Source organism: Loxodonta africana, chromosome 4, assembly GCF_030014295.1.
Source record: "Loxodonta africana isolate mLoxAfr1 chromosome 4, mLoxAfr1.hap2, whole genome shotgun sequence".
Classification (NCBI taxonomy): domain Eukaryota; kingdom Metazoa; phylum Chordata; class Mammalia; order Proboscidea; family Elephantidae; genus Loxodonta; species Loxodonta africana.
Genome location: NC_087345.1, coordinates 130,197,295 through 130,210,679, shown reverse-complemented (window position 1 = coordinate 130,210,679; position 13,385 = coordinate 130,197,295). Strand labels below are relative to the sequence as shown.

Genomic DNA, 13,385 nt, shown 5'->3' with positions numbered 1-13,385 from the left:
TATTTTCATAGGATGCATTTTCTCTTATCTGACATTTACTACTGTTATTCTGAGGCACTGAGGTCAATAGAAGATAGGTCTGAAAGGATATCACTGCATAGGCAACCTAGTTCCTAAATTATAGTCAATGCTTGAGGAGAAAAATAGTCAGTAGGAAAAAAATATTCAGGGATTATATTTGTAGTCTTATGAGCTGTTTGAGCTCCTGAGAAGCCTCTGAAGTATCCAGTAAGTCAGAGAGCTAGAGGTGCTCTTATTGGAGAAGACATGGTTCACGCAGGTATTTTGGGTTGATTCCCCCACATAGAATACTTCTTGTGATTAGATTTTATTGCCAGGGAGGGTTAAAAAATGAAATAAGGAGATAGGAAAAGTAATGAATCATCCTTCAGGACTCCTAAAGTAGGAAGACGCGCTAGACTGGAATCCAGGTGCTTAATTTGAAATCGGTGCTTCAGGTTATGTGTTGGACACATTATAGTGACATGTAACCCGTTGCTGTGGAGTCAGCTCTACTCATGGCAACCCCATGTGTGTCAGAGTAGAACTGTGCTCTGTTTGATTTTCAGTGGCTGGTTCACTAGGCCTATTTTCCAAGGTGCTTCTGGGTGGACTTGAACCTCTGGTGTTTTCATTAGCAGCCAAGTACATTCACCATTTTCAACACCTGGGGACTCCTTATTATAAGGTAGAGATCTAGAATATGGAATTCTTTTTCTTCTCTTTTGATTAAAAAAGAAGAAATACAAGTGAATTTAATCAAAGTAATTCAGAGGTAAAGACAAAAATGACAGAGAATAACAATACAGGTGACATGAAACCATGTTCTTCTTCCAGAGCACAAATGTAAACCTTGTCCAGAGAAATGGCTGTGGCATGAGGACACCTGTTATGGCTTATCTGATGATGCTGAAACATGGCAAAACAGTATAAGCAGATGTTCTGCTTGGAATGCCAGTCTACTGAAGATTACGTCAGAAAGTGTTTTGGTAAGGACCCACGGCTCTCTACCTGTGAGGATGGAAATCCCTTTTCCATCAAAGAATAGAAAGCAGTGGGACGTTTGGAGGGAGAAATATATTAACCCTGACATGATTCTGCCTATTTTAGTTGAGATATCAACTGACTTACCTTTGTGTATCATAGCCAAGATAAGTCGTATTATTCTTTAGCCTAGGACCTTAGGATCACTGGGGTACTTAGAAACTGATGGGTGTATGCATAGATACAACATACCCGGAATACTCAGGTCTTAATATTTCCAACTGGAGCTCTGAAATCAAATCTCAGAACACAGCTTCTGAACATTTATCTAAAAACAGGGAATCTGGGGATTATTTCTAAGGGTTACTAATTCCATAAAAGCTACACAGGCGGAAATTGTTTTCACCATTTTGGGTTTCTTTTTTTTTTTTTTTTTTAATGAAGAGGAAAAGTTAAGATATCCTAGGACAGCAGATGGTTTTGATGAAATAACTATTGTTAGTCCCCATCTGCTTGGTTCTGCCTTATGGCTACCTTATGTAAAACAGGATGAAATGGTGCCTAATCCTGAGCCATCTTCATGTTATGGACATTTTGAGCCCATTGCCATGGCTCCGATATCAATTCATCTCTTTAACGGTTTTCTTCATTTTTGCTGACCCTTTACTTTATCAAATATAATCAATCTTAGAAAAAATCCTATCAGAATGCTCCTTAGAAATGAGGATGACAAGGCTTTGGCTCACTCACACTGGACAGTTTCTCACGAAAGGCCAATGCCTAGAAAAGGTCATCAAAATATGTAAAAGTAAATATTGAGCTGGGATGGCAAAGTCAAATACCAACCATTTATATGGCACTGAGTCTTTGGGTCTCAGGAAAAATGAGTTCTCTAGTAGGTTTATCTATTTATTTTACTTATTTAATGTTTTCTTGGATCTAAATAATCTCTCCACGCTTTTTTATTACTCTGTTTTGATGTCTCAGGAAATAATCATATATTTATTCTTTATGCAAAATTACATTTTCCTAAGAGACTCTGCTTCCCTGCTATGAGAATATTTGTCAATCTTTATACAACAGGAAATCAATCTCTTTCTCTCTCTATCATTCTCAAATGACACATTCATAGTTACTTATTAAAAAAAAAAAAAAGCCTGGAATAAGAAAAAAAAATGTTACTTCAACTGCATTGGGTTGATTCCAAATTCTGTTCTTATAAGCACTCTCGTCTGACTTTGCTGCATTTTTCACCTATTCTTTTTCCGTTTCTATTAACTTAAGTTTACAGTCATTAACTACCTCTTTTGCCCTGGACTGAATGTTTAGTACTCAAATATTTGCATCCTGTAACTTGTGAACTTTCATTGACCCTAACTTAAAGTTATGCATGGAAATGTAGATCCTTTCTTCATGTGAGACAGTACTTCATAGTGTACAAATGCTGGAGGAAATCTTATAGTAAGGGGCACTGTGATGTAGGATCTAAAATTAATGTTCAATATTATGTGCTGCCTTGGTACCGCAGGGGGTGAAGGGGTGAAGGCTCAAATGGCCTAACTGCAAGTTTCCCACCCCCACAGATTAGGTCCATTAGTCAAAGAACACTCCTTGTCACATGGGCTAACATCAGCTCCTGCTTATCCCTGAGTAGTAGGCTAGGTATTTGTTTTCTGCCAGTTCACTGAATTATACAAACAAGCCAATCACATCCTCCCTTAGAAACCAAGGGGCACCCCATCCTTGATAATACAGAGCCTGCCTCCGAAGCCCCTGCTTGTTCACACTGTTCCCGAGTACAACCCCTGTGTAGCCCTGCATGGCAGCTGGTGTCCTCCTTCCCTGAGCTGAGTGCGTGTGACTAACAAACTGCTGCCCATCTCATCTGTGCAGTGCTGTGTGCTGTGTGTTCAGCCATTCCCCTCACCCTAGAGCAGGAATCCCTTCTTCACGACCCGCATCATGAGGAGGTTATCAAAGCAAGCACTCTTTCCATTTCCTGTGATGGTGTTGACAAGTAGTAGTACAATGTTACCTAAAATATGTTACCTTTAAAAAGTAGCTTGCAAAAAATCATGTAAGGAGGTAAGGTGCAGAAATGAGAAAAAAAAATTTTAATCAGATCACCTCTATTTCTGGTAGGAATTTGTAAAACTCCAGAGGTTTAATGACGTTTGGCTGGGATTATCTCCGGGACAAAAGAGATACGACTATATGCTCTTGAAAGACAAAATTAACTCTTCTGACTGGTAAGCCTCATTTCTTGCCAAATTTTTTCTACTTGGATTTGCGTGGAGTTATTTCCCTTTGGATCATTTAGATTCCAATTACAATCAGCTTCGACTGGAACTGCATGCATCAAGAACTCTTTTCTATCAGGCTTCTCTGATGTTTGAAAATGTAGAAAGTTGCAATAAATGTCCTTATTTTGACCAATACTAAGTTTAAGAGCCACATATGGTAGAACTTCAGTGACTAATACTTTCGTCTAAGGAAATTCTAGAGGTCAACAAAATTCACTGTACTCTAACCTACACTAAAAATGAGACGAAGTGCTGGAGATACAAATAGAAGTGAAAGATTGATTCTTCTCTTAAGTTAGTTATCAATTGCATGTGCAGATTGATAAACAATCCAGAGATAAACAGAATAGAATATAATAAATGCTTCAGTAAAAATATATAAAATAACCAAAATAGATTTTAGCTTTGAAATGTGTGTTATAACTGACCTTTCAAAAGGACATTTTTGAGTGAAATATATAGAGACAGTCTAGAAGCGCATTTTAAGTCAAGAGAATGAAGCGAATTTAGCACGGCATATTGCATGCGTGGGCCGTATCTAATATTTTGTTGTGTAATACCTTGAGGAACGTGTTTATGCCTATGCTATTATTAGTGGACTTTTATACTGTATTTGTCCAGCTTGTAATGGGAAAGACACTTCACTGCTTTACATAAAAACGACTCTGAAATTCCATTCTATTTTATAATCCCACCTTTGGGAAGCAGATAGGGTCAGACCAAAGAGAGAAACAGGAGTCTCAAAGTGGTGAATACTGTTGGAAGCCCAAGAGTGAACACTGGTCTGTTAGTTGAGAGAACTAACAGGAGAGAACTCAGCGGCACCTGTGTGGGGTGCTGCCGCACTGAATCTAAGCACTGATTCCTGCATCCTCAGCACAGTGGGTCAGGAGCAAATGCAAGTTTTGCCATTTTGTTTGTTTTTTCCTTCAGAAAGAAATAGTGGGTTTAGGCTTTGGGGTCAGAAAAAAAGGTGGCACTATCTTTGATGGTTGGGCAATGAGAGGACAGAATGGGGAAAGGATATGTAAAAATGGAGGAAGGAAGAATATATGCTGTAAAGGTACTACTTGGAGTGAAGAACTAGAGGCAAAGTAGTGTACGTGTCTGGAGACTATAGATGGAATCTCGTGTTGAGAATATAGTAGAATAATGTGTGCTTAGTTGTAATTATAGCAAATGGGAAGGTAATCCGCAATAGAGTGGAGAACACAGTAGATGTTTCTAATTACCAAGGACTAATGATGCAAAAAAAAAAAAAAATCCTGTTGCCATCAATTTGCTTCCAACTCATAGAAAACCTGGTGGTAAAAAGCTTTAATGAGCTTGGGTGCTAACTGAAAGTTTGGAGGTTCAAGTCCACCCAGAGGTGTCTGAGAACGAAGACCTACTGATCTACTTTCAAAAAATTAATGTACACCTATGGAGTACAGTTCTACTCTGTTACGCATGGGTCATCATAAGTCAGAATTAACTAGAGGAAAAAAATGTATACATGTATAATGAAATAAAAAGGTGGATAAACCACAAAAAATGAAGAAAAATAAAAACGAAAAAAACACAGTGTGGAATAAGTAGTGAACATGGAGCAAGATGAAAGAGTAAAATTAATATATCAAAACAACTGAAGAAAGAAAGCTGAATCCTCTAGAGACATGTTAAAACTGTCAAATGTTCTTAATAAATTCAGTTATAAGTTGTTTCTAAAACATGGTGTCAAAGTATAAAAAAATAAAAAAATAGCAAATACATATCAGGAAATGCAAATAAATAGAAAGCAATCTTATTATAATAATGATATTGTAATATTAATATTATTAACAGGAATTTCAAGTTAAAAGCCAAATATAAGACAGAGAGATATGTGATGACAAAAGGCTGGATTTATGAGACAGTAATAGTCTTAGCATATGTATACCAAACAATGTAGATTCTACATAAGTAAACAAAACAATTTAGTAATTTAAAACTTAATAAATAGAATTATAAAAATAAATTTTACATTCCTCTTTCAGAGTGGAAACAGTTTTAAAGATTAAAAAAGGATCTAAGTAACATTATGAAAATGATTGCTTAAATATAAGAGTAAATTTGCAACATATGAGCAAATATACGGACAGATAGGTATGGAGATATTTATCTAGTCTATAACGTAATTTCCTCAAAGATCAGCTACAAATTTTTCAGAAAACAAACTTCAATAAATTCTAAATTTTAAGATTATTTTCTACTGATAACTTCGGATGAAAATTATAAAATGGGGAAATCTGAACTTGAATTTAAAACAGTTATTGCCCAAAAATAAATTCTAGGCAAAAAGCAAATTTGTTAGAAAAATACATCACAACCAAACTATAAGAAATTGCAGAAACTATACTCAGAGGAAAAGTAATAGTCTTTAATGAGTATGTGATTAAAGATGAAAGACTAATATGAAGGAGCATATAAAAATATGTGCTAGTTAGTTCCATCCTAAGGCACACTAGGAAAAAGTACCTGGAGATCCACTTCCAAAAATCAGCCAATGAAAACCCTGTGACTCACCATGATAGTCTGATCTGGTTGTGCACGGGGTACCATGATTTGGGGGCCAACTAGATGTTAGCTGTGAACAAAAAGAACACTAAACGCTGAAGAGAATAGAAAAAAAATTAAGGGAAACCCTACGCATTTAAAATTGATCAGTAAAATGACAAATCCCAATAAATACAATCAGAGCAACTAGCTATGAATTTGAAAAAAAAGTTAGTATACACCCACCATACAAGGACAAAACTAGAACGTATTGCTGTTAATTATTGTGGAGTTGATTCCAACACAAGGCTACCCTGTGATAGCAGAACTAAACATTGCCAGGTCCTGTGCCATCTTCAAGGTCATGGTATATTTGAAATTATTGTCGCAACTATTGTGTCAAGTCATCTCATTGAGGGTTTCCCGTTTTCACTGGCCCTTATTTGCTAAACATGATGTCCTTTTCTAGCAATTGCTCTGTCCTGATGACTTACCCAAACTAAGAGAGCTGAAGTCTTGCTGTTCTCCCTTTTTTTCTTTAATTTTCTTTATCATACTTTAGGTGAAAGTTTACAAATCAAAGCAGTCTCTCAAACAAAAGGCCATACACACCCTGCCATGTGCTCCCATCTGCTCTCCCCTTAATGAGACAGCACATTCCGACTCTGCACCTGGTATTTCCCATGTCCATTCAACCAGCTCCTGTCCCAGTCTTCCTTCTCATCTTGCCACCAGACAGGAGTCACCCACATAGTCCCACGTGTCTACTTGAGCCAAGAAGTTCACTCCTCACCAGCATCATTATCTCTCTTATACTTCAGGCCAATCCCTGTCTGTACAGTTGGTTTCAGGAATGGTTGCAATCTTGGGCTATCAAAGACTCCAGGGACCAAGATCTTCAGGGTCCCTCCACTCTCAGTCAGACCACTAAGCCTGGTCTTTCTACGAGAATTTAAGATCTGCATCCTGTGGTTCTCCTGCTCCATCAGGGTTTCTCTGCAGTGATCTAGGGTAGCCGGTCACCATCTAGTTCTTTGGGTTGCAGGCTGATGGAGTCTCTGGCTTATGTGGCCCTTTGTGTCTCTTTGTCTCCTATTTACCTTGTGTCTTTGGTGTTCTTCATTCTCCTTTGCTCCAGGTGTGCTGAGACCAATTTATGCATCTTAGATGGCCACTTGTTAGCATATAAGACCCCAGATGCCTCTCGCCAAAGTGGAGTGCAGACCATTTTCTTAATGCATTTTGTTATGCCAACTGAACTAGATATTCCCTGCAACCATGGTCCCCAGACCCCTGTCCCTGCTACTCTGGCCTTCGCAGCTTTTGGTTGTATTCAGGAAACTACTTTTGGCTTAGTCCAGTTGCACTATCACTGTGTTATATGTTGCTCTCCCTTCCCCTAAAAATTTTTTTGTCTACTATCTAGTTAGTGAATATGCCTCTCCCTCCCTCCCCACCCTCGTAACAATCAAAGAATATTTTCTTCTGTGTTTAAACTTTATCTAGAGTTCTTATAATAGTAGTCTCATACAATGTTAATCAATTTCACATTGACTAATTTCACTCAGCATAGCGCCTTCCAGCTTCCTCCATGTTACGAAATGTTTCAGATTCATTGTTGTTAATCATTGCATAGTATTCCATTGTGTGAATATACCATAATTTATTTATCCACTCATCTTTTGATGGGCACCTTGGTTGCTTCCACATTTTTGCTATTGTAAACAGTGCTGTAGTGAACATGGATGTGCATATATGTGTTCGTGTGAAGGCTCTTATTTCTTTAGGGTATACTCCAAGGAGTAGGATTGCTAGTCTATGGTAGTTCTATTTCTAGCTTTTCAAGGAAGGGCCAAATTGATTTCAGAAGTGGCCGTACCATTTTACATACCCACCAGCAGTGTATAAGTGTTCCGATCTCTCCACAACCTCTCCAACATTTATTATTTTGTCTTTGGGATTAATGCCAGCCTTGTTGGAGTGAGATGGAATCTCATTGTAGTTTTGATTTGCAGTTCTCTAATAGCTAATGATCATGGCATTTCCTCCTGTATCTGTTAGCAGGCTGAATGCCTTCTTTAGTAAAGTGTCTGTTCGTATCCTTTGCCAATTTTTTAATTGGTTATCTGCCTTTTTGTTGTTGAGTTTTGGCAGTATCATGTAGACTTTAGAGGTCAGATGCTGATCGGAAATGTCATAGCTAAACACTTTTTCCCAGTCTGTAGGTAACCTTTTTATTCTTTTGGTGAAGTGAAGTCTTTGGATGAGCATAGGTGTTTGACTTTTAGAAGCTCCCAGTTATCTAATGGAAACCCTTGTAGCATAGTGGTTAAGAGCTACGGCTGCTAACCAAAAGGTCAGCGGTTTGAATCCACCAGGTGCTCCTTGGAAACCATATGAGGCAGTTCTACTCTGTCATATAGGGTCACTGTGAGTCAGAATTGACTCAACGGCAATGGGTTTGATTTGGTTTTAGTTATCTAATATCTCCTCTGGTGTTTGTACAACGTTGGTAGTATTTTGTGTACTGTTTATGCCATGCATTAAGACTTCTAGCGTTTTCCCTCTTTTTTTTCCTTCCAAGGTCTTCATCATTTTAGATTTTATATTTAGGTCTTTGATCCATTTTGAGCTGTTTTTGAGCATGATATGAGGTACGGGTATTGTTTCAATTTTTTGCAGATGGATGTCCAGTTATGCCAGCACCATTTGTTGAAGAGACGGTCTTGTCCCCATTTAACAGACTTTGGGCCTTTGTCAAATATCATCTGCTCATATGTGTATGGATTTATGTCTGGATTCTCATTTCTGTTCCATTATTCTATGTATCTGTGGTTGTACCAGTACCAGACTGTTTTGACTACTATGGTGGTATAATAAGCTCTAAAATCAGGTAGTGTGAGGCCTCCCACTTTGTTCTTTTTTCTTCAGTAATGCTTTACTTATCCGGGGCCTCTTTCCCTTCCGTATGAAGTTGGTGATTTGTTTCGCCATCTTGTTAAGCAATGTCACTGGTATTTGGCTTGGGATTGCGTTGTATCTATAGGTCACTTTGGGTAGAGTACACATTTTTACAATATTGAGTCTTCCTATCCACGAACAAGGTATGTTTTTCCACTTATATAGGTCTCTTTTGGTTTCTTGCAGTAATGTCTTATATTTTTCTTTATATAGGTCTTTTACATCTCTGGTTAGATTTATTCCAAAGTATTTGATCTTCTTAGGGGCTATTGTAAATTGTATTGATTTAGTGATTTCCTCTTCGATGTTCTCTTTGTTGGTGTAGAGGAATCCAACTGATTTATGTATGTTTATCTTGTATTCTGATACTCTGCTAAACTCTCCTATGAGTTTCAGTAGTTTTCTTGAGGATTCTTTAGTTTTTCTGTGTATACGATCGTGTCATCTGCAAACAGAGATACCTTTACTTCTTCTTTGCCAATATGGGTGCCCTTTGTTTCTTTATCTAACCTAATAGCTTTGGCTAGGAGCACCAGCCCAATGTTGAATAAGAGTGGTGATAAAGGGCATCTTTGTCTGGTTCCCATTCTCAAGGGGAATGCTTTCAGTCTCTCTCTGTTTAGGGTGATGTTGGCTGTTCGTTTTGTATAAATGCACTGTATAATGTTTAGGAATTTTCCTTCTTTTCCTATTTTGCTGAGAGTTTTTATCATGAATGGGTGTTTGACTTTGTCAAATGCCTTTTGTGCATCAATTGATAAGATCATGTGGTCTTGACTTTTGTTTTATTTATGTGATGGATTACATTGTTTTTCTAATGTTGAACCATCCCTGCATCCTGGTATGCATCCCACTTGGTGCTGGTGAATTATTTTTTTGATATGTTGTTGAATTCTATTGGGTAGAATTTTGTTGAGGATTTTTGCATCGAAGTTCATGAGAGATATAGGTCTGTAGTTTTCTTTTTTTGTGTTGTTGTTACCTGATTTGGTATCAGGGTTATGCTGGCTTCATAGAATTAGTTGGGGAGTATTCCTTCCTTTGCTCTGCTCTGAAATACCTTTTGTTATTAGTGGTGTTAACTCTTCTCTAAAAGTTTGGTAGAGTTCTCCAGTGAAGCCATCGGGGCCAGGGCTTTTCTTTCTTGGGATTTTTTTAATTACTTTTTCAATCTCTTCTTTTGTAATGGGTTTATTCAGCTGTTCTGTCTCTGTTTGTGTTAGTTTAGGTGGGTAACATGCTTCAAGAAATTTGTCCGTTTCCTCTAGTCTTTTAAATTTGTTACAGTACAGGATTTCATAGTATTCTGTTATGATTCTTTTAATTTCAGTTGCAACTGTTGTGATATCGCCCATCTCATTTCTTACTTGGTTTATATGCTTGGTCTCCTGTTTTTCTTTTGTCAGTCTGGTCCGTGGTTTATAGATTTTGTTCATCTTTTCAGAGAATCAGCTTTTGTTCTTGTTAAGTCTTTCAATTGTGTTTCTGTTCTCTATTTCATTTAATTCTGCTCTAATTTTTACTATTTGCTTCCTTCTGGTGCCTGAGGGTTTCTATTTTGCTCTCTTTCTATTATTCAAGTTGTAGGGATAATTCTTTGATTTTGGCCCTTTCTTCTTTTTGTATGTGTGCATTTATTGAAATAAATAGACCTTTGAGCACCGCTTTAGCTGTGTCCCAAAGGTTCTGACAGGAAGTATTTTCATTCTCATTGGATTCAATGAAGTTCTTTATTCCATACCCAATTTTTTCTTTAATCCAATTGTTTTTGAACAAAGTATTATTCAGCTTCCATATGTTTCTTTTCACTGATTTTTCTGTTATTAACTTTTAGTTTTATGGCTTTATGGTCAAAGAAGATGTTCTGTAATAGTTTGGAGTTTTGGATTCTGTTAAGATGTGCTTTTTATCCTAATATGTGGTCTAGTCTAGAGAATGTTCCATGTGCGTTGGAAAAGAAAGTATTTTTGACAGCTGTTGGGTGGAGTGTTCTCTATATGTCTATGAGGTCAAGTTGGTTGATTGTGGCATTTAGCTCTTCGGTGTGTTTATTGAGGTTCTTTCTGGATGTTCTGTCCTTTACCAAAAGTGGTGTGTTGATGTCTCCTACTGTTATTCTGGAGCTGTCTATATCACTTTTCAATGCTGTTAGAGTTTGTTTTATGTATCTTGAAGGCCTGTCATTGGGTGCATAAATATTTAATATGGTAACATCCTCCTGGTATAGTGTTGCTTTAATCATTAAATATTGTCCTTCCTTATTGTTTGTGGTAGATTTATGTTTGAAGTTTGTTTTGTCAGAAATTAGTATAGCCACTCCTGCTCTTTTTTGATTGTTGTTTGCTTGGTATATTTTTCCCCATCCTTTGAGCTTTAGTTTGTCTGTGTCTTTAAGTCTAAGGTGTGTCTCTTGTAGGCAGATTATAGATTTTTTCTTTTTTTTTTTTTTGCCCATTCTGCAGCTCTCTGTCTCTCTATTGGTGCATTTAGTCCGTTTATATTCAGCATGATTATAGATAGGCATGAGTTTAGTGCTGTCATATTGATGTCTTTTTTGGTGTGTTGTTGACAGTTTCATTTTTCCACTTATTTTTTTGTGCTGAGCAGTTTGTCTTTGTAAATTGTGTTTTCCTCTTTTTCATTGCTGTTGATTTTGTTTTTGCTGAGTTTTTATGTTTTTCTTCTATTGTATTTTTATGTGTAGAATTTTTAGTCTGCTTTTTGGTTACTTTAATATTTACCCCTATTTTTCTGAGTGTAAACTGAACTTGTATATCCCTATATCAATTTGATTTCCTCTCCGTATGGAAGACCTATGACTGGGTTATTTAGTCCCTCCTTATTAATTTAATGTTGTCATCTTTTACATAATGATATGGCTGATTCCCTGTTTTGAGCTTTTTTTTTTCAATCTTGATTTATTTTTGTGATTATCCTATCTGGGTTTATATGTGGTTGCTCTGTCCTGAGTTCTAGTGTTGTGTTGATATCTGATATTATTGATTTTCTAACCAGAGAATTCCCTTTAGTACTTCTTCTAGTTTTGGTTTGGTTTTTGCAAATTCCTTAAGCTTCTCTTTATCTGGAAATGACTTAATTTCACCTTCATATTTCAGAGGCACTCATGCTGGCTATATGATTCTTGGCTGGCAATTTTTCTCCTTCAATGCTTTATATATATCATCCTATTGCATTCTTCCCTGGATGGTTTCTGCTGATTGGTCTGAGCTTATTCTTATTGATCCTTCTTTGTAGGTAAATTTTTCCTTATCCCTGTCTGCTCTTAAAATTTTCTGTTTATCTTTGGTTTTGGCAAGTTTCATTATAATATGTCTTGGTGACTTTCTTTTGGAATCTACCTTGTATGGGGTTCAATAAGCATCTTGGATAGATACCCTTTCATCTTTCACGATGTCAGGGAGGTTTTCTGCCAACAAATTTTAAACAATTCTCTCTGTATTTTCTGTGTTCCCTCCCTGTTCTAGTACTCCAGTCACTTGTAGGTTATTTTTCTTGATACAGTCCCACGGGATTCTCAGGGTTTTTCATTTTTTAAAATTCTTTTATCTGTTTTTTCTTTGACTATATTGTTGCCAAGTGTTTTATTATCAATCTCACACATTGTGGCTTCTACATCCTCAATTCTGCTCTGCTGACTCTCTACAGAGTTGTCTAATTTGGAAATTTTATTGTTAATCTTCTGAATTTCTGTTTGCTCTCTCTGTGTGGATTCTTGCAGCCTAGTAAACTTTTCGTGATACTCCTGAGTAATGTTCTTTATACCCTCAACTGCTTTATCTGTGTTCTCCTTGGCTTGTTCTGCGTTTTGACCCTTTTAAAATACACATGGCTTTGAAAATATCCCCTCCCCCCAAAAAATATTAGGCTACTAGAGTGGGATAACTTGACTATTATACCCTTTGAAGCACTAATGTTCTGTTACCTCATGACTAGAGCTATTACCAGGTATATGATCCTAGGAGTCCATTCACTATTCTTGTATGGATTCAGCTCAGGTGTCCTGGTAGTCTGTCACCTAGTGTGTGACGCAGGCTCTCATCTATGATCTTAGAGGAGCAGTGGCGATTGGTGTATGTGCATGTTTTTGGTAGCAGCAGTGTGTCACACTTTGAGGAAGGCAGGGGCTGACAACTTTCCCCTGAATGTCTGTGAAGGCACATGCCTGTTTTCTAGAGCACTTACTGGGTGGGCTCTGCAGCTATACCAGTGTTTTTAAGTGTAAGATCTGGCAGGTACCACTTATCCTTGAAGCCCTGTTGCAGGTGGATAGGTGGTATGGGTGGAGCCTCCAGTTCAGGCCCTAGCTGTGGGTAGCTAAGGGCCGTGTTTAACAGACGGAGAGGTATCAGATGTCAAAAACCTGACTCTCCACCACAGAGCTAAAACAGTTATAGTCAGACCTCAAACAGATTCGCCCTTGCAATATAACAGCCAGATCTTATCTGATGTAAAGGGGGCCACCTGGATCTATGCAGGGGTGAAGACAAAGTCTGCGCCTGGACTGGGGCCACTTTTGCTCTGAGTTTCCAGATTAGGGGAGTCAGCAGAGTATTATTTCCCCATTTGTTAACTTGTTCCTTCTCTAAGACCAGCGGAATCCCT

At 37.5% G+C, this 13,385-nt stretch overlaps 1 protein-coding gene across 2 annotated transcripts in view; it reads left to right on the top strand.

Moving 5' to 3' along the window:
* The window catches only part of CLEC12A (C-type lectin domain family 12 member A), a 30,545-nt gene that overhangs the window by 4,981 nt on the left and 12,179 nt on the right, over positions 1-13,385 (top strand). For both annotated transcript variants that reach the window (XM_064284635.1, XM_064284634.1), the window contains 2 exons: positions 838-989; positions 3,127-3,233. In XM_064284635.1, coding sequence (XP_064140705.1) covers positions 838-989; positions 3,127-3,233 — 259 coding nt within the window. The remainder of the gene's footprint in view (positions 1-837; positions 990-3,126; positions 3,234-13,385) is intronic.